The 22,023-nt window shown below is 46.2% G+C and overlaps 1 protein-coding gene and 1 gene segment (V, D, J or C); both read left to right on the top strand.

Annotated features, from left to right (window-relative positions):
- LOC126509694 (M1-specific T cell receptor alpha chain-like) overlaps positions 1–22,023 on the top strand; it is a 499,818-nt gene that overhangs the window by 332,069 nt on the left and 145,726 nt on the right. The gene's annotated exons all lie outside the window — the stretch shown is intronic.
- Positions 9,141–13,993, top strand: LOC126509695 (T cell receptor delta variable 2-like). The segment is given in 2 exon segments: positions 9,141–9,234; positions 9,402–13,993. Coding segments are annotated over 2 exon segments (537 nt in total).

Here is a 22,023-nt window from a genome sequence, read left to right on the forward strand (position 1 = left end):
TCCTGTACTGAAATCATTGACGGGGGAAATAAATATGCCATCTGGGGAAATCTTGCCCTTGCCCCTCTACTGTCTCGGGTAGGACTGACTTACCTCCACAGCCCTAGAGGGCAAACATGGGCTCATCTGTGCTATTAGAACTAACAGCACTGGGAGCACCAATATCCCGCCTAAACTCACAACTGAGAAAAGCGTCCTAACTCAAGCCTCCATTTAAGATTTCTTAATGCAGCACCGTCTCGGTATATCCACGTTAGTACTGCGGTCACTTCATGATCTCTGAAACAAGCAGAGGACACTTTCTAAACGCAATCAACTCGCTCTCTACAGAAGAAGAGCGCTCGGATCTCATCTGGAGTCACTCCACCTACAGAAGCCCGACAGTGTCTGCAGGCTCAGGAGCAGTTCTGTTAAGGGGAACCAGGAAAGGGTAGTGCCAGTTAGAAAAACTTTGAACTTAAACCTGCCCTTAGAGCCTGCACCTTGGCCCTCGGAGTACACGCCCCTAGCTTTAACCTAGGAAAAAAAACTATGAAAGTTTTTCTTTGATGCCTTCCCTGGAAGCAAACAAACTGAAAAACCAATCATTCTAAAATAGCATTTTTCTTTTACTGCCCATGGAAGTTAAGGTGATTGTATATGAAGCATATCCTACATATGAAGTGTCTTGTTCAGGATGCCTTGGTGTGGTTAAGGAAAAGGCCTCCAAGGTGACATGTCTCTTCTCAACCCAACCTCCCACACATACCCTATAAAAAAAGCCAATACAGAAATTTCCATAAGAGAGAAGAATGACAACCAACAGAGGAGGCTCAAGATACAAGAGATGTCCCTAGGATTAGGTCACTGTGTTCAAACACAGCCCTGTCTTGGAGCCTTGGTTTCCAGGTCTTAACCTCTGAAAGATGAGTTGCTTGAGGCCTCAATGCCAAGTCTGAGCAAAGGTAGCATATGAGCCATGTTTGGGAACTGGCTGTAAAAGAAGTCTACACTAGCCAAAGCGGACAAGTGGCTGGAGTGTGGGCTGTGTCTCCGCGGATATATGTCTTGGGAGCCTGACTAGGTATGTGTATTCTGTTCTACAGAAAATGAGCAGGAATCAGAAGCCCATAGAAGAAATGGACCCAGAAAGCATTTAGGAAGATCTCTGTCAGAGTGGAGAGGAGATTAGTGTGGGGACAGAAGGTACAAGATTAGCCACATGGTTAGTGCAAAACCCGAGGTGGACACTACAGGTTCAAGCTTAAGAAAGAGGCTAAAGGCAGGTGAGTGGTGCATGAGGGGCGAAGAGGAGGGAAAGGCAGCCTCTTCCTGCCATGGCACTTGTGTGCTGGAGGAGTCACTAGGTCTCTGCCCTAAGGTCTTATCATTCAAAATTCATTCTCATTCATTTTTAGTGCATTAGATTTAAGGTTCTAGCTCCTCCAGTACCATTTTCTTTTTTGTTTCTGTAATCCAAAGGATTAGTCTCCAAAGGCAGAATTCTAGGCACCAATACAGGAGATTTGGGAGGCCAGAGTCTTCGTGGAAGGCTCAGTCATTGTACTTGATTAATTATTATTTATAAAGCCCATCACATAAATATTCAACCAACTACAAACTACAACTAGTGTTTATTACTAATTCATAATGTTTGAATATCAACTCCAAGTGGAGCATTCTTTCCTTCTATAGATTCTCTTTTCTTCTGTCTTTTGGCATTGGCATAAGGGAATTCAGATCCAGAAAGGATCTACCAACATCCTTCAATTCTCTTTCAGCCACAGCATCATCTCATCTTATGATGATCTTCCTCACCAGGAACAGCCTTCTCTAGGAATTCTGAATGGACAGCCCAGGGCCACCATGCAGCGCACACACATCTTCCCCAACCAGCACCACAGTGCCAAACAACATCAGCACCATTTGGCCAAGCCTCTAGAAGAACCCAGGCCCTCGGTGTTATCCTCCCCACTCTTACAGTCAATCACAGACTTACCACCTACGACTCTCCCCTGTATTACTCTAAAATCAGACATCACCTTTAGGCGAGCATTTCCTTATGTCTAACCATTGACCTATCACTCCCTGCAAGTTGTTCATGAGAATGTTTTTCAAAAAGACAAGTGGCCTTGGAAGAGAAAAGAGATGAGGTAAGGAGAGAGCAGAGGTAGGAGGAAAGACTAAGAAAAGTAACAACAAAAAAGTCCCTGATCTCAACATCCAAAAGAAGATCTGCCCTAAAGATAGCCTAGTATTTATCCTAACTTTAAATGTCCTGGCTCTGCAGTCTTTCACTGCACACACAATGAAAAGGAAGTCATGGCACAGTGGGCACAGTAGGCAAGCTGATTCAGCTCCAAGAATAGAAGGGCGACAATGCTAACTCAGGAACTACAGAGCTTTAACCGAGACTTCCTGATGGGCGGGTAGCTGCAAAGAAAGGTGAGAAGAAAGTTTCAGATTGGTTTCCTCCATAGTGGCTTTCATGACCAGTAGTGTGGGCTGCGGCAGTGCCCTGCCTGATAGACACAGACTCAAGGCACAGCCTCACCTCACCCCTGCCCGCTCTCGTATGTATTCACCGTTACACTGCCTTCTCCACATGCTTCAAGTTCAATGCCAGCAACAGAGTTGCTGACGTCCATGACAACAGAAAAAGCACTCAGAAGAAAGCTTCTCTGCAGTTGTCTCTCAAAAAACATTTGCTCAATAGGTGGTTGATTGATAGGCTCATTACAAATGAACAAACCGCTTCCTCCCTTTGTTGCTTCTGAAGAGTGACTTTCAGAACCAGAAATTTCCAGTAGGGCAACCGAAACCGGATGCACTTGGGAAAATGACTGTTGCTCCCTCCACTCGGTCCTTTGGGCACCTTAGATTCCTGAAATTTAGGAACAAGGAGCCAAGAAATCATGAACAGATTATCTCCCTAGTTGTTTCCTTCCAGAGAATAAGCCTCCTGGGACTGATAAGCAAATGCACCCTATGCTGAGAACACAAGCCCAGGGTAGTGAAGGAGGACCCAGGCCCCTCTACAGGAGTCTTTTGGATTGCTGCCTCTGAAAAGCCTGAGTGTGCTTTTCAATAGCACAGGCACCAACCACCCCCAAGGACCTCTTTCTTTTATTGCTCCTGCAATGAAGCAGCCACATGGCAGTTGTAGATAAGGTGGCCCAAGTGTATTGTGCATTGCAAAGTAGGCCATGTGGTGCAGCACTGAGAACTGCAAAGCAGGGGGACTAGCTCCCCCCCCCCCATAAATGGGCGTGTGTCTTCCCAACGCTTCTCATTTTCCATTTCCTATTCTGCATACCAGACATCTCCTGCAGAACCAAAGTCACAGAATCCCCAAACATGACCGTCATGACTGGCGTGGAGGCAGCTCTTGCCTCAGTATAAAAATGTTAATGGGAGTCCCAGTTCTTGTATCTGCAAAGAGCTAACTAAAGGCTCACCTATTTCTCTGATGCCTCGAAGACACTAGGGAATCAGAGCGTGGCCATCTGTGCGTGGTACATAGAGATGTGAAGCCAAGAGGCAAGGCCATCGACTACTGTGCACGAAAGGCACCGTGGTGTTTGTTGATAGCATTGCGAACAAAAGACTATAAGCCTCGAGCAGGTTGCATACACAAAGTCCAGAGAGGGTCTGCCAACAAGACACAAGCATCAAGTGTCATCCTGAACTGGCCTCATGTATTTATCATTCATGCATTCAGAACTAAGAAGCCCTATGCCTTACAAATCAATACACTGAATGCCATGGAAATACGGATTAAAAATGAGTACTTCTCAGATATAAAATGCACTCAGCAGGTATCAGTTCCTCACTTTTATCTTCTTCAATCATGAGAAGTGAAAATTAAATCCTGTTGAATTACTCGAATTTTCTACCTGAAAATAAAAGCACAGTCCCTAATTCCCAGAAGGACAAATGAATTACACACATGCAAGGCCAGCAATTAACATCTTAATTATAGACCCTCGAGAGCTTACCAACATTTGCCTGAAATATAGTAAATATTCATATACGCAGATACAGTAAAGTAGATAAATTATAGATACATGATAGGTTGATGAATGGATTAATGGATGGATGGATGGGTGGATGGATGGATGGATGGATGGATGGATGGATGGATGGATGGATGGACGGATGGATGGACGGGAAGCAGGCAGCCTAGTGAAGTTGCTGAGTTCAGTTTGGAAGTCAGATTTCTTCAGGTATGACTCCTAGGTCTCCTCTGATTAACTCATGAGTCACATAACCTTGGGCAAGCTACTTTGTGCTTTTCTTTTCACATCAGCACTTTCGTGAGAGAATTGTTTCTAAAATTAAATGAACTATCTAGTGCAATATATTTAGAACAAGGCCTAGTACACCAGAAACACTTATATCAACTACCTGTGTTCTTGATGGTGTTTTCATAGTGATTATCACCGCATTTTCCTATAGTTGACTAGGTTGAGCCTTTAGGAAGCTGTTTATAAGAATTAAGCCAATCTCTGGCCTAGGACCATGGGTCAGTCAGTATATTGCCTTCCCTGCACATGAGGACCTGTTATGATAGGAGCTCATATCCCCCAACCCATGTAAAAAAGTTGAACACAGTGCACACACCTGTAATCTCAGTGCTAAGGGGAGGTGGGCAGGAAGATCCCTGAAGTTTGCTGGCTGGGTGAACTGCTGAGTTCCAACTTCAGCAACAGACCCTGTTTTAATAAAATAAGGTAGAAAGCAAGACAGGAAGACATCCAACATCAACCCCTAGTCTCCATAAGTACCCACATGCACACACACGTACACACACATACATATATTACATGCACACCAGAATTAAGTCGATCTCTTAGAAACGTAAGCATTCCTCTGTATTAACATCCTCTCTAGAAAAAACTAAATATCAATGGGAATTTAGAGAACCACAATTGAGAAGACCTTGAAAATCTTTTTCAAAGGATGTTACAAAGGATGCTAATGAATTATTAAGAGCCTACTACATAGGAAAAAGCAAATAAGAAGGTAATTTTTGTTTGGCCCTCATAAAACAAGCAAACATGGACTCTGTGAGATATTAAAATGCAACAATGCCTCTCCTCATTAAGTGGACAGAATAATGGAATAATTTACAAACCTATACCCAGAAATAAAATTAAGGCTGTTTGTGAACATAAATAAAGGTAATGAATTAGTTCTATCAAAATACCAGCATACTGGATAACCTGAAAAATATCCCACTTCCAACAAGGTAACAAAAGAAGTCTAAGAATATCTGACCTTACTAGATCATTAAAAAAAAAAAAAAAAAACATGCCAAACTCAGCCCAAGGGTCCAGGCTGCCCAAAGACATCAGCGCAGAAACCACCATAGTGACTCCTGGGTGTGATTGACTGGGCTAGGGGCGACAGGGGGTGAAGACTGTCTCCTTTAGGTAGAGGGCAAGAGAGGAAGACATCTAGCGTCAGCCTCTAGTCTCCATACGTGCCCACAAGTGCACATACAATCACATGCTCACACACATACATGTACACCATGCACATGTCTCTTCTAAAGATGCCTGTGTTCCTGGGTTTCACAGCCTGTTCGTTCTTGAACAGAAGCTTCTTCCCCTGCCATCTTGCTGGCTTTCTCATTTGCATCCAACATATGGGCTTGTCAGCACTGGTGTCCCCTGAGATCAGTTCTTCCAAGGTAGACGAAAGCACAAAATGGACTTTTTCTTGGGGTGAGAAGCCAGAGATAATTCTTTGTTGAATTTGGTCGGATCAGATCTCAAAGGCTCATCTTTGCTGGACCAATTTAATAAGCTTGGCTTTTCTTCCTGGGCTTGCTTTTTCCCCAAGACACTTGGGGTCACTGAGGACATGTGTTCAGAACTGTTGAGCAAAATTTAGGATACATACTCTGGAGTGCTCTGATGTATTGTCTACCAGCAAGGTACTCTACCATCACATGTAAGAGTGATGTGACTGTCAGGTGCCCGATCTTCTCTTCATTAGCCAATACTGAGTGTCTGTGATTACATTATCTTTCTTCTTTTCCAAAACAAGCTACCACAAATGGGAAAGGGACATTTGAAGGAAGAAGGGCAATGCCTTGGTGATCTACATATTGACTGGCAAGCACTGCCCAAAGGCAGGTTTCCAGGTAGGTACTAATTTGTGGGAATCAAAATAAACATCACATTGGAGCTAATGGAAGCTTTCTGTCTGTTCTAACCACCTTACCTTCTATAGCAAGCCCATCAGTCTCCCTCTCTCATCTATGAAGGTGAAACATTGAAGAAACAGTGACCAATTAACACTAATCTAGTTAATTAAGTGCTCAACTACCAGCAAGTCTCAGCATATAGAATAGGAATAGTTAACGTTTCATTCAACAATGTGCATTGAGTGTCTACTATGGTCCTGCTATCCTGACAAGAATCAAAGTCAAGGGAAGAAGCACAAACCCCACTGACTGTGGAGTTCACACAGTGGCAGAGCACACAGCACAGCAGAGGGGCCATTGCAGACGCGTGTGGGAACGAGAGGCTGATTCTTGGCAGTGATTACGGGAGTGTGGCCAGAGTGGAGCGTAGATTGGAATTGTGACATTTAGATCCCAGGATGAGCTGCTGCTGGTGGGAACCAAGGAAACGTCCTAGTGGGATCCAACCTTGAGCCGCAACCAAATGCGAAAATGTTTATTTATTTACATCCCAAGGTCCCACGTCAGCAGCAGCAGCAGCAGAGTTACAACATGAAGGAATCTCAGCTCACCTCTGTTTTCCTTGGCAGCTGCTTCATTCAGTGCCGTGCAGCTGGGTAAGTGAACTGCAAATGGAATATTGGCAAAATCTCTCATGTTTGCTTCGAAACAACCAACGAGACACAGACATTTCAGGAAAACAAATCAAAGACATAAAGAAATCCCAGCAGCCTGCACACTCGAAACCCAAAACAGACATGGGAGAAGAATCGCTTTTTTTACTGATGGCAGTCCTGAGATGCCCAGCAGCTGAGGTCCTATCTCTGTCTGGGGGAAACACAGTCCCACTCCTTTCTTCAGGCACCTCTGTTCTTGCTCTTTTATCCAGCCAGCCAATGACGGCAGAGAAACTAGAAACAGAATAGAAGTCGAGTGACAGCTGATAAAGGCCATCCCAAACAGAACGCCATCACAAGCACACGGGACAGCCCAGTGGACTGACAGCTACTGTTACGTGAGAAGTCTGAGGCTGGTGTGTAAAAGATAAACCAAAGAAAGAGCTCTTCTCCACATTCACCCTTTCCTTTGCTCAAAAGACCGCGGAAGGTGGGGAGAGTGGCTATGTTCTCAAACCAAAGGCAGAGCAAGTCTGTAGGTTCTGATTAGTAGAAAGCATCAGCCTAACTCTCTTCCATGGATACTTGAGCATCCCTAGAGACCAGCAGACCCCAGAGTGGAGGAGACCATCAGAAGGAAAGCTAGCAGGCTGGGTGTGTGTGGCGTAAGAGTTGGTTTTATTTGACCATTTTTTGATCCTGAAAACCCTGCTCATCCCATGTAAGCCGGAATAAGAGGTTTTCTGCTCTTAGGGCCTTTGCCTAAAGGCACAGAAGATAGTGGGACATCTCTGACATGGCTCCCTGTATTTTCAGACCCAGAGACCTGCAGACAAACTCACACACTTAGCAGAAACCTCCCTTCTTCAGAGGACTGTTCTATATCAGATGTGAAATTACAAGTTCTGGGTCTTCCCTGGTGACTATGACTTAGGCAGGGAGCTATGACCAGGTCAAAGCATACCATGACAAGACAGAAGAAGCTACACAAGGAAATCAGCCTCTCTGGTGAGTCTACAGACAATGCACCAGACAAAGGACCCACTGCTTATCTGTCATTTGGGGATTTTTGTTTTGTTTTGTTATGCTTTGCTATATATTTTTTTTTCATTTCTACCCCACAGCAACCTACAAACTAAAATTTCCCTGTTTAAAAATGAGGAAATTTAGGCTTCAAGACATAAATCGCCTCATATTGGCAAGTTTCAAAGCAAGACTCAAGCCACAGTCAGACCTGCAAAAGCAGTGTTTCCGTTTCCATAATGGTCATTGAGAGGCTGCACCCAAGCAGCGAGCCTCATGCTATTCCTGGCAAGTTCTGTTTAGATAGGTGTGGATGAAGACGTCACAAAGGTGGGCAGAAGACATAGGTGGCTCAGGCTTTAACCTATTTGTTTACAAATCTTTCTCTGATCTCAGCCTTCACTAGAGTGAGCAAGCAGCCATCTGGGCCTCTCCAGTCTCAGGGACTCCAAGCGAAAATCCTACTTGGCCAGTAAATATCTACCGAGTTACTAATATTGACACAATCTATGTCTGGTAATGGGAGTGCACATGTAAATACGTCTCTGCTTTAAATAATCTTAAAACCCTAGGCAGGCAGGAAACCAATTCTCAGACAATTGAGTAAAGTTGATTAGTGCCACGGTCTAATGTTTCAGTGAATCCAGGGGATGCCCCCCTCATGGGAGTGGGAAAGGGAGAAGGATGTTATTAGCATTCCAGGAAGAAGGAGCAGCGGAAGCAGATCAAGACTACATAACACATCTTTGAACTTGAGTACTTTTCTGTAGGTACTGAGCACAAGTAGGGAAAGGCCTAAGACTAGAGGAGGCAACCAGTCAGTGTAAGGGACCATGCAAGAGGTTGTCTGGAGGTGGAAGGCAGCGCTCACACACTGGATCACTACACTTCCTGCCTTCTCTCTCCCCTACAGAGCTCTCTAGACACAAAATCTGCCATGTCCTTCTCAGCAATCAGGGCTCAGCCCAGGATTTTCTGCTTTGAGCGTCCCAAGCAGTTCTTCCTTGGTGCTCTTGGAACCCTGGGGCCACCTCTTCTGTAGAACCTAATTCTTCAGTCACTACTGTTGTCTGTCTGTTTTCTCCACTTCCCTGTGAACAAACCAGAAAAAAAAAAACCACCATGAATTTTTTGAAGCCAGAAGTCATATTTTTTTTTTACTTTTCATCTCCCAAACCCAAATCATATCTGGCCTGCGATAGGTAGGTTGTCTGTGTTTGTTGAATTAGTATCATGACAGCCCGTGACCTCATTAGCTTGCCACACACCTCTCTGAGGAAGTGACTAATTTCAAACCACCTTTACAGCAGATAAGGATTCTCACAGAGACCAAGACAGAAGCGCGTCTTGGCAAGGCAGCCGGGGAAGCACCAGCCATGCTTTGGAGATGTCCCGTCTTCTACGTTTTCATCTTCTGTACCGGTAAGGACAGATGCCTGGGCCTTTCGCTCATTGGGAAGTATGTCTCTAGGGTAATTTTCTGGGGCTGTAGTACGGCGAATTGATGCCTAGCATTCACCAAAACTCCATCCACTTGGGATGCAAAAAAGTTCCTTGCAAACTCTCTGACTTCAGATTCTTCCCTTCAGGGGTCTCTTTGGATGTAAGTTTGGAACAAGTTGACCAGATAACTGTTGTAGCTGGGGCCCGTGCCGTCTTCAACTGCACTGTAACGGGAGGAGACTTGAGGAAGTTTCGAATGAGCTGGTACAAGAGGAGTGAAGATAACGCTCTGATTTTGGTATACAAACTAAATAACAATTCTACTGAGGATTTCATGGGCAATTTCAAAGGGAAAATTGACATTTCAGAAAGTCGGTTTATACTTGACATTCAAAAGGCAACAACGAAAGACGCCGGGACTTATTACTGTGGGTCAGATATCCACAGTGCTGCAGTTACTGCTTCTAATCACTTCAAAACAAAGTCTAGGGTCGGTCAGACAAAGGCGGCAGACCCAATGAGCGACCATCTCAGGCTGAACTCAGCACCACATGTGAGATGGGACCTCCTGATTGCACTGACAGTCGCCTCTGATAAGAGGGACTGGAGCGGAGTTGGGGCAAAGCCTGATCTTTGAAGTTTCTACGCCAGTTGTGGCTAAGAGAAAGAATCACTAAGAGTTTATGTGGAGAGACCCACAGGCCCTCAACCTCAGCTTGCCAACATGGCTTCTTATCCAAACGGCAAGCTGATGAGCAGATTGTCTTCCATCATGAGTGCTGTAGCTCACCGGAAGCTTGCCTTGCAGAAACTAGCTAACACAAAGATTGTTTTCCATCAGCATTCTAACCAAAGTTTCCAAAGTGATCAACACTAGTTTTCACTCTTCCTCTGCAGGGTGAGTAGGGTTGTTTTCTGAAATGTTTTCGTGAGTTTCAGGTTAAAGGCTTTCTGTCTTGACTGGAGAAGAGCTCTGAGGCCCCAGGGGCACAGGCAGAGAGGGGTAATACACATACAGACCTCCTTCTCAGGTTCCTAGAAGAATCTTGTAAACAGTTAACAGTCACCATTATATGGACTGAGCTGACCAAGAATCAAATTAATAAAATACGTGGATTATCACCTACGAAGGGCTGAGTCTACAGGGTGTGAGGTCCAGAGGAGCCCAGTAAACAGGCTGGTGGGCAGGCACTTAAAGAGGCAAGCATTCGAGAATCATTGGGGACATATTCTAGCAGCCAGCATTTCTTCTGCTCAGAGGTCTTCTCCTTGTGTAAAGAGAAACTTAGCAAGCATACCTAGAAGAAATGACTGTGGAAATTCTAAGTAAGATCTTGAAATGCCTTCCAGTCAACATTCTTTACAATGCCACCTTCCCACACATGATTTAAAAAGCCTCTGATGGCGTTCATGGTATTAGGCTGGGTCATGAGAATAGAAAAGGGAAATTCTTATCTAGGTGCTTACAGTTTTCTTTAGTAGACCTGGCATCAGCAATTACAAAATTACAAAAGAACACAAAAATGCAAGGACCAAATATGAACAAATAATGATCCATGTATGAAAATGTCATTTTGAAGCCTGTTACTTAGTAAACTAACTTAAAATTGAAAATATCAAAATTTTAAAAATATAACACATACTAGCTATATAACAATGAATATTACTGATTTTATTTGCAATGCCCTAAGAGTTTGAGAAAGACCAATTTCTGTGTAAAAGGTTTTCCTAGAACTTTTAGGCTTGAAAGAGTCAAGATTTGAATAAATGAAGAAAGGTTTTTCCCAGTAGGCATACAAGTTATTATTGTAAATTACCTCAAAATTTAAAGGCTCAACCTCAAAACATTCATTTCATTGTGCCACATTCTCTGTGGGTCAGAAATGCAAGTATGGTAGCTGGCTCCTCTGGCTCCAGAGTCCTCATCAGGTTGCAGCTTGATTAGAAGATCTACCTTAAGCTCACCCACACAGTATCGATAGGTTCGGCTCTCATCAGGTTACAGCTTGATTAGATCTACCTTAAGCTCACCCACACGGTATCGATAGCTTGTGCTAGTTATTTCTGGTTGCTGTGATAAGACGCCAAGACCAGGACAGCATATAAAAGGAAGCATTTAATTTGACTCATAATTTCAGAGGATTAGAGTCCATGATGGCGGATCGAAAGAAAAACTGAGAGCTCACATCTTCATCCACAACCATGAGGCAGAGAGAGACAGGGAGGGAGAGAGAGAAGAGAGAGAACTAGGAATTGCATAAGTCTTTTGAAACCTTAAATCCCTTCCCTAGGACCTCTTCCAAGGTCATACTTCCTAATCCTTCCCCACTAACTGGTGACCAAATATTCACATACATGAGCCTATTGGGCCATTCTCATTCAAACCATCACACAACCTGAGTCCTCAACAGGGGTATCTCCATAAAGCTCTTTTTTTTTTAATTAATGAAATCTTTTCATTTGCTTACATACCAACCACAGTTTTCCCTCCTCCCTCTCCTCTCATTCTCTACCCCCTCCCACCTCCCATCTACCCCCTTCCCATATACCCCTCTCCCCAACCACCCTTCTGTCTCCATTCAGAAAGCGGCAGGCCTCCCATGAGTGTCAACAAAGGATGGCACATCAAGATGAGGCAGGACCAAGCTCCTCCCCCTGCATCAAGGCTGGGCATGGCGACCCAGTATGAGGACTAAGGCCAGGACTCTGCAGAAGGAGTTGTCTGCATTAGAAGTCTTTCCACAGTCTATCTGGGAAGGGACATTCCACCACTCCCTTAACAGCGGTGAGTGGGTAAGTGAAGCTGCATTGAAGAAGAAGGGCTACATCTGCGTATGAATACCAAAAACAGCTCACCTTAGCCCACCTACAGTAAGGGACTGGAGCAGAGAGCATGGAAAGAAAAGTCTAAAAGTTGGTATAACCGACTTGTTGAAATGAAAGATCTCTGGCTATGAGGCAAGGAGATGTGAGTTTATCTTACAGTAGACCAAGACGTTGTTGCACATATAAAACACCTTGGGGAAACTGTTTCAAATATACGTTCTTGAGCTTGATGTAGTGTTTCTAATTCTGGCTTCCCAGGGAAAGGACCACAATCAATTAACTACTTGGCTATGTTTTTGAGGCAAGTTGCCCATATGCTGCCTGGCCCAGCCTTTAACTCATCCTGATGCTCCTTCTTAACTTCTCAAGCTCTGGGATTATCAACACGTACCTCTATGCTTGAAAAGAGTATCTTTTCACAGAAAGTGCCCAAGGTGACTTTGATGCAGGTAATCCAAAGGCCTGCTGTGAGAGCCCCTGAGTGATCAGACAAGGAAGAGCTGGGGTTTTGTTTGTTTAGTACAGTGCCTGGGATTGAACCCAGGGCCTTGCTTCTTGTCTCTTGCCCTGATTCAGAGAAACAGCCAGCAGCTGTGGTCACTTTACCTCCAGAGCAATGATTCTCACTCAATTCCATCCTAATATTTGAATCACCTGGGGGAAATTCTTTGAGACTATCAGTGTCTGGTATATATTTCCAGAGATTTTGATTTAACCAGCATATGTGTTCTGGCTTCCAGAATAACTCAGGTAACTCCTTGCTTCCTGTCCTCTAAGACTGAAAACGACTGGTCTAAGCAAACTCTTCTCGGCATCCTCCAAACTGATGTCATCAGTATTGCCTAGTTGTTTTTCCAATTGAGAAATCCTACATATCACCCTGTATCTACTAAATCAGAATCAGAATCTGTGTTTTAACAAGGTCCCTGGCCGGGCGGTGGTGGCGCACGCCTTTAATCCCAGCACTCGGGAGGCAGAGGCAGGCAGATCTCTGGGAGTTCCAGGCCAGCCTGGTCTATAAGAGCTAGTTCCAGGACAGGCACCAAAGCTACAGAGAAACCCTGTCTCGAAAAAAAAAAAAAAAACAAGGTCCCTGAACAAGTTATATTTGACCATATATAATTCATAGATCATCCACTGAAATCCAGCCTCTCCTCCCACCAGCTTAAGATCAAGTTGGAAATAAAACACGAGTCTTCAGTGCACACTTACTTCTCATTACAAGAAGAGCAGTAGAGGACAGGAGGAGAGGGCTCACCCATTCCCTCACAGCAGTGGTTCTCAACCTTCCGAATGCTGCTGCCCTTTAACACAGCTCCTTATGCTGCAGTGACCCCCAACCGTAAACCTTTTTTCAGTGCTACTTCATAGCTGTAGTTTTGCTACTGTTATGAATTATAATGTAAGTATTTGTGGAGCCAGAGATTTGTCCAAGGGGTCACGGCTCACAGGCTGAGAACCACTGCTTTACAGGCTGCATGATGTAGGAGTGTCATCTGTCTATGTGTTACTTTCATTGGAGGAGGAAGGAGGAGGAATGAGAGAGAGAGAAGAAAGGAGAAAGAAGAGATTTAAAGGTAAAGGCGTAGAGCAGTTCCCAACCTACAAGTCGGAAGCCTTCATATGACACCCAAGCCTCATACTTAGGTGGAGACATGCCCACTGAAGGCCTCACCTAGTGTGAACAACGAAAGATTTCTGCAAAAATCCTGAAGCCAAATGAATGACACAAAAATTGTCTATTAATTTTATATTACCCACACTCTTCCCAACTCTTCCAATAAAAGCAATTGATACCAAACCAGTTTGTATAATTGTTATTTTCATTCTTCTTTTGTAATGTTTATGCATCATGGAAAGAACTTGGTTGACCAGTGTTCACTGAAAGGAAATCTCTCTCTAAAAAAAAAAAAAAAAAGCCTGAGTTCAATTCGTAGGCACAGGAATAGACACTGCTTCCTCTGGACTCCCAAGCAGGGTTGTTTGCAGGCCTGCTTTGTGGTTGGGAATAAAAAAATTCAATATCAGACAAAATATGTCTTACACCCAGGAACAGGGCCATCATCTAGTTACAGTGACAGAAGGTCACCCAACACTGCAGAGCCACCCCTAAGGATGAGAGGCAAGAGCAAAGAGGGAAACTGACAACATGTGCCTCAGTTCAGTTTCTTCCTCTGCCCCAGCTGAGGCCAAGGCTCCACACAGTCAAGAAAGAAAAGATGCTTCTACCATACAACATGTCCCCTCGTCCAAGGGTGTCTCAGCCTTGAGGAATGCACTAGTTGTGGCATTATTAAAAGTGCCTAAGAAATATTTGTCTACAGTCCAAATAAAGAAATCAATCTGAACAACTCCAAACTGTGACCTTCATTTAGAACAATTAATGTTTTAAATAAGAAATTAAAAATCATTGAATTTTAAAGCCAGAAGGAATGTAAAAGGTCAAAAAGGAAGTCCTCCATTAATATACATGTTCATCAAATATTGATCGAATAAATGATAACCCATTCTCCATTCAAATATTTTCAATGACTATTTTCATTTTAAAAAATAAAATTCCTCTAGGAGGTCAAGGAAAGGGAAAATATGATCAAAATAAATTGGGTTTTCTTGTTGTTTAGTTATTTTTATTTTTGAGACTATAATATAATTATATCATTTTCGTCTTCCCTTTCTCCCCTCTAAACCCTCCCATATTCTCCTCATTCTCTTTCAAATTTATGGCCTCTTTTTTCACTAATTGCTCTTACACCCATATATGTATGTGTAGGTACATAAATATATTCCTAAATAAAACCTGCTGTGTCTGAATAATGTTTCTTGTGTGAGTGTTGTCAGAGCTGACCATTTGGGATTGGGGAATCAATTGGTGTGTGCTTCCCTAGGGAAGACTATTTCTCTCATTCTCAGAATTCCATAGTTACCTGTAGTTCTTGTGGGCGTTCTCCCATTCACTTTGGCATGTCTGTTAACGTCACCTTTGCTCAGCTGGTGTTTAGGCAGCCTATGGCCTGTTGATTAAACTATCTAGCCTCTAGTACCAGAGTGAGCTTATGAATGCAAATATGAGCGTGTCATGTCCCTCACTGGAAATTCTCCTGCAACTTCTCATTACTTACAGGAAGAGCTGAAGCCTTCAAAGTCCCTGAGACTGAGCAGTCTGACCCCTCACCTCCCTGTGCAGCTCTGCTCTACCTTCTCTCCCTTACTGTGCTTCGGTCTAATATGTCTTCCTGATGTTGCTAGAGGGCCCAAGCATGTGCTACCCCATCCCAGGGCTTTCTCTCTCCTCGTCTGACACTTGCTTCTCAGGGGCATCTTGAGCTCAATGGCAAATTCAGACTGTTTCCTCCCTAGTGCTTTCATATTGTAACCTACGAGGGTATTCCATTAATTTCATTGTGCCTATTTTCTCTAGATTGTAAGTTCCAAGAGAATTAGGACCAAATTTGATTTTGCTTCTCATTGGACCTGAAAATTACATAAATGTATCTGTATAAAAAATGGATTCATCTTTCAGAATTTGGCCTTCGTTGTAGACTCTGGGATGCAGTAAGGTCTTGTTTTAGTGATCTTAGAGACTCTGAGATGGAATCTAAAGGTTTTCAGAGGCCACTGATTCCTACCCATTGGGTGACATCCTTAAGAGCACATTCTGGGCACATAGGATAAGAGCAGGGCGCATGGTCCTCCATAGGTCTAAGATGTCTCCGTGCTGCAGGTAAGTAAAACTTTCCCAGGAAGTCCAGTGGCTCTGTGGAAACCACAGGAGTCTAATATGATTGTTATCTTTCTCAGTGACCCCTAACTGGAATAAACATAGCCTTTTGGTTATTTTTCTCCACTTGGCTATTTTCAGAAGCCATATTATTAAAATGCACAAGCCTGTGATTACAGAGAGGCAGAGCCTCATCCCTCAAACATGCACTGAGCCAGCACAATGCTCCTGCTGCTGGGTCACACACTGAGCTGTAAAACAGTCAAAGCTGAATTCCTGTCCTCCAAACACAACCTTGGTAACAGGGCAAGGAACAACAGCTGGGAAAGTGAAATGAGTTACGCACAAGGCCAACAGGTCTATACAGCCCTCTAAAGGAAGTACCTGCTCTTGCAGAGATTCGGCTCCATATCACGAACCTGCAAATGCTATTGGATAAATTACAAATACCTGAAACTAGTTCGTATTTCTCTGTTCTCTGTAACAGTTGTATCCTGCAATCTGTACTGTGCCAAATGCTGTGCCCAGTGTTGGGTATATAATGTGAGCAAGGCAGACATGGGTTCTTCCCACATGACTTTGTTTAAAATAAAATAAAACTGGCCCAAGGCCAACACATGACTCATACGTAGCTGACTGTCCTACCACTTCACGGCTGTGGGACATCTGCCCCTCCTGGAAATGCTTCCTGAGCTTAGGTTCCGAGATGCCGCACTTTGTGGATTATTCCATCGTAGGCCCCTCGTTGCCAGTTCCCTTCGGTGGCTTTTACTCCTCTCTGGAGGTCTAGAGTCCCAGGGCTCCTACTGGGCCCCCTACTCTGTCTCTTCCTGAGTAATCCCATTCATTCTCACAGCATTAAATTTCACAGATGTGCTCATGGCTCATGAATTTATATTCCCAATGTAAAACTCTCTTCTAAGGATAGCATTTGCCCTCAACAGTACCACCTAAGTACCTGCCTGCCTTGGCTTATTTCACATGTTTTCTCTCTTGCCGTGATTGTTCAGCTATTTCCTTCGTCTGCCCCGCCCCCAATTTATAAACCCCTCAGGGCAGGACGCCTTGGTCTTCCATCTTCAGTTTCCACAGTGCCTAAAGTAAGCGCTTGAAATATACATATTGAGTGTACTGTCTGAACTGAACTTCTGCCTTAGGGATCATCGACACACAGGCAACACAAACGAGAATGTTTTATTTAAAGAAATAATGCCGCATTCTTGTGTGTTTCTAAATGAGCAGTATCAAATGAGACAGCACATTGGCGTGTGAATGCTTGACTTTAGAACGCTAAATTGAGCTAACATCATCCCCTGTGGGTATGGAAAGGGCTGCATGGCTTTCCTGAACCACCTACTCTCCTGCACCCCAGCTACTGAACTAGCATGGAACAAGAAATGACCCACCTACTCTCCTGCACCCCAGCTGCTGAACTAGCATGGAACAAGAGAGATGAACCACCTTCTCCCCTGCACTCCAGCCCCTGAGCTGACATGGAACAAAAGATGACCCACCTACTCTCCTGCACCCCAGCCCCTGAGCTGACATGGAACAAGAAATGACCCACCTTCTCTCCTGCACCCAGCTCCTGGGCTGGCATGGAGCAACAGAGATGACCCGCATTCTTGCCTGCACCCCACCTCTGTGACCCACCTTCTCTCCTGCACCCCAGCTCCTGAGCTGGCGTGGAGCAAGAGATGACCGACCTACTCCTTGCCACAGTCCATTCACGTCTACTCTCTACTCCAACATGAAAAGACAGAAGGAAACAACATTGGGTTCTCTTAAATCCCTCCTGCTTCACCAGGGCAGCAATTCAATTCAACCACACAATGCTGCTTCCTGATTCAGACCTGAGGCCACAGAAATAAGTTAAAGAGAAAAACTCCCTGGATCAGGAGGGAAAGAGTCTCCCAGTGCTTCCAGTAACAGCACATGGCAACCTCACTTTTTCTGAATTCTAATCCCATCCTCCCACGTCCTCTTGTACTAATCACAGCCAGTTAATTCTCAGATGCCCTGACAGCCCAAGTTCAACTGGGTTGTCCAGATACAAACTAAGGACCTCTGTACACTTGATCCCTCCATATGAATGGAGGTCCCTGATTGCCAGCTGAGAAGTCTCTGGTTCATGTTTTCCTTTGAACAGCTATGTGTTATTGGCTAATTTTTTCACCTTGGTTGCCGTAAAAAAGGTTTGTCTTAAGCTTCTATGTGTTTGGAACTCAGGGTTTAATCTCTATTAGCATAGAGGACATTTGCCTGGTCGTATCTCAATTGCAAAAATAAACGTTTCTTGGCTGCAATAGCATTTTGCATTTTATTTTCTTCTCCACATATGTCCCTTCTCTACCTAGCCCTAGATAAACAGTTTGTGCTATAATATTTATTAGCAATGAGGAGTCCTGTGGGCCAACAGTGGTGTTGTGATGGGCCCAGCAGAGTCCCCACCCATTCTGCAGGTCAGCACCGACACAGTAATTCATGAATCAAGGCAACAGTAACAGTGGTGTCCTACAGCTGTGATTCTCAGTGCACCCTCTGGGTCATGGTTCTGGAAACTGAGTCGACACTTTTTAAAATAAGGTATCCTGAAAGAAACCATTGTCATCTGAGGTTTTAAAGTCCTTTGTCCTTGTGCTTTTCTGGTCTATTTCTTTGCATGGATCACCCCCTATGCACCCCAAACTTCCCATTGCAGCCTGGACACTGCCACCGGGGAGACGGACGCTGTGCTCTTTGTCACGGATTCTGGTTCCCCTCCCAGTGTTGGTTCAGTTTGTTGGATGCCGAGGTTGTCCACCAGGCAAAGGCAGTCTTGAGGTATTTCCTTTGTCCTCTTCTGGTAGCTTCCCAGAGTCACTTCTCGGTCAAGTGAGTACACGCATTGACTCTCAGATGACTTTGCAATTAGAGCCCTGCCAACAGGATAGCTTGTATTCCCATTCACTAATCTTTCCATTCACTCATACTGAGCATTCATTACACAGCTCAATGTTAAGAGCCCTCTAACTTGTCATGTGCATGATGTATATAACAGCACATGCATTCAAACTAGGTGCCAGCACAGTGCACAGCACAGCACAGCACAGCAGAGCACAGCACAGCACAGCAGAGCACAGCACAGCACAGCAGAGCACAGCACAGCACAGCAGTGCACAGCACAGCAGAGCACAGCACAGCAGAGCACAGCAGAGCACAGCACAGCAGAGCACAGCAGAGCACAGCAGTGCACAGCACAGCAGTGCACGGCACAGCAGAGCACAGCACAGCAGTGCATAGCACAGCAGAGCACAGCAGTGCACAGCACAGCAGTGCACAGCACAGCAGAGCACAGCACAGCAGAGCACAGCAGTGCACAGCACAGCAGTGCACAGCACAGCAGAGCACAGCACAGCAGAGCACAGCACAGCAGAGCACAGCACAGCACAGCACAGCACAGCACAGCACAGCACAGCACAGCACAGCACAGCACAGCAGAGCACAGCACAGCAGAGCACAGCACAGCAGAGCACAGCACAGCAGAGCACAGCACAGCACAGCACAGCACAGCAGAGCACAGCACAGCAGAGCACAGCACAGCAGAGCACAGCACAGCAGAGCACAGCACAGCAGAGCACAGCACAGCAGAGCACAGCACAGCAGAGCACAGCACAGCAGAGCACAGCACAGCAGAGCACAGCACAGCAGAGCACAGCACAGCAGAGCACAGCACAGCAGAGCACAGCACAGCAGAGCACAGCACAGCAGAGCACAGCACAGCAGAGCACAGCACAGCAGAGCACAGCACAGCAGAGCACAGCACAGCAGAGCACAGCACAGCAGAGCACAGCACAGCAGAGCACAGCACAGCAGAGCACAGCACAGCAGAGCACAGCACAGCAGAGCACAGCACAGCAGAGCACAGCACAGCAGAGCACAGCACAGCAGTGCACAGCACAGCAGAGCACAGCACAGCAGAGCACAGCACAGCAGAGCACAGCACAGCACAGCACAGCACAGCAGAGCACAGCACAGCAGAGCACAGCACAGCAGAGCACAGCACAGCAGAGCACAGCACAGCAGAGCACAGCACAGCAGAGCACAGCACAGCAGAGCACAGCACAGCAGAGCACAGCACAGCAGAGCACAGCACAGCAGAGCACAGCACAGCAGAGCACAGCACAGCAGAGCACAGCACAGCAGAGCACAGCACAGCAGAGCACAGCACAGCAGAGCACAGCACAGCAGAGCACAGCACAGCAGAGCACAGCACAGCAGAGCACAGCACAGCAGAGCACAGCACAGCAGAGCACAGCACAGCAGAGCACAGCACAGCAGAGCACAGCAGAGCACAGCACAGCAGAGCACAGCACAGCAGAGCACAGCACAGCAGAGCACAGCACAGCAGAGCACAGCACAGCAGAGCACAGCACAGCAGAGCACAGCACAGCAGAGCACAGCACAGCAGAGCACAGCACAGCAGAGCACAGCACAGCAGAGCACAGCACAGCAGAGCACAGCACAGCAGAGCACAGCACAGCAGAGCACAGCACAGCAGAGCACAGCACAGCAGAGCACAGCACAGCAGAGCACAGCACAGCAGAGCACAGCACAGCAGAGCACAGCACAGCAGAGCACAGCACAGCAGAGCACAGCACAGCAGAGCACAGCACAGCAGAGCACAGCACAGCAGAGCACAGCACAGCACAGCACAGCAGAGCACAGCACAGCACAGCACAGCACAGCACAGCAGAGCACAGCAGAGCACAGCACAGCAGAGCACAGCACAGCAGAGCACAGCACAGCAGAGCACAGCAGAGCACAGCACAGCAGAGCACAGCACAGCAGAGCACAGCAGTGCACAGCACAGCACAGCACAGCACAGCAGAGCACAGCACAGCAGAGCACAGCACAGCAGAGCACAGCAGAGCACAGCACAGCAGAGCACAGCACAGCAGAGCACAGCACAGCAGAGCACAGCAGAGCACAGCACAGCAGAGCACAGCACAGCAGAGCACAGCAGTGCACAGCACAGCAGAGCACAGCACAGCAGAGCACAGCACAGCAGTGCATAGCACAGCAGAGCACAGCAGTGCACAGCACAGCAGTGCACAGCACAGCAGAGCACAGCACAGCAGTGCACAGCACAGCAGAGCACAGCACAGCAGAGCACAGCACAGCAGAGCACAGCACAGCAGAGCACAGCACAGCAGAGCACAGCACAGCAGAGCACAGCACAGCAGAGCACAGCACAGCAGAGCACAGCACAGCAGAGCACAGCACAGCAGAGCACAGCACAGCAGAGCACAGCACAGCAGAGCACAGCAGTGCACAGCACAGCAGAGCACAGCACAGCAGAGCACAGCACAGCAGTGCATAGCACAGCAGAGCACAGCAGAGCACAGCACAGCAGTGCACAGCACAGCAGAGCACAGCACAGCAGTGCACAGCACAGCAGAGCACAGCACAGCAGAGCACAGCACAGCAGAGCACAGCAGAGCACAGCACAGCAGTGCACAGCACAGCAGAGCACAGCACAGCAGAGCACAGCACAGCACAGCACAGCAGAGCACAGCAGAGCACAGCACAGCACAGCACAGCAGAGCACAGCAGAGCACAGCAGAGCACAGCACAGCAGAGCACAGCACAGCAGAGCACAGCACAGCAGAGCACAGCAGTGCACAGCACAGCAGAGCACAGCACAGCAGAGCACAGCAGTGCACAGCACACAGTGCAGTGGTAGCTGGAAAACAAACTCTCTTCGCTATGGCATCTCTATTGTGCTGAATGTTACAAGTTGTGTAAACCTGTCATTGCCCCCGAACCCATCTCTACCTACCATCAAAATTCCTTACAAATCCCACAGACCCTATCAGAGCACCTGGGGTACACAGGCCACAGCAGCGGGACAGTGGCCCATGTGGAGTGCTTGAAGCTTTGAGACATGACAAGGACTCAGGGTGGTAATGATCTAAGCTGTTGTAGTCCAAGTTGCCACTTGAATACCAACTTCCCCGCTTACTCTGTTTGGAAACTCTCTTCACCAAGTCCCAAGGCTACCCTCGGAGGCACCGTTTTATTTTACGACACGTCTGTCTTCACAAAAGTCCCCCCAGGGATTTTGTGCTCTTCTCCCTTTATGTCCTCAGTTAGCTTGAACTCCATCTTGCCGTTCTTTCAGCCTCACTCCTTTTTCCCTTCCAATCTGTAATAAAACTAATTGAAAACTACTAGGTATACTT

Source organism: Alexandromys fortis, unplaced genomic scaffold (assembly GCF_014885135.2).
Source record: "Alexandromys fortis isolate MF-2015 unplaced genomic scaffold, M_Fortis_MF-2015_v1.1 scaffold_87, whole genome shotgun sequence".
Taxonomy (NCBI): domain Eukaryota; kingdom Metazoa; phylum Chordata; class Mammalia; order Rodentia; family Cricetidae; genus Alexandromys; species Alexandromys fortis.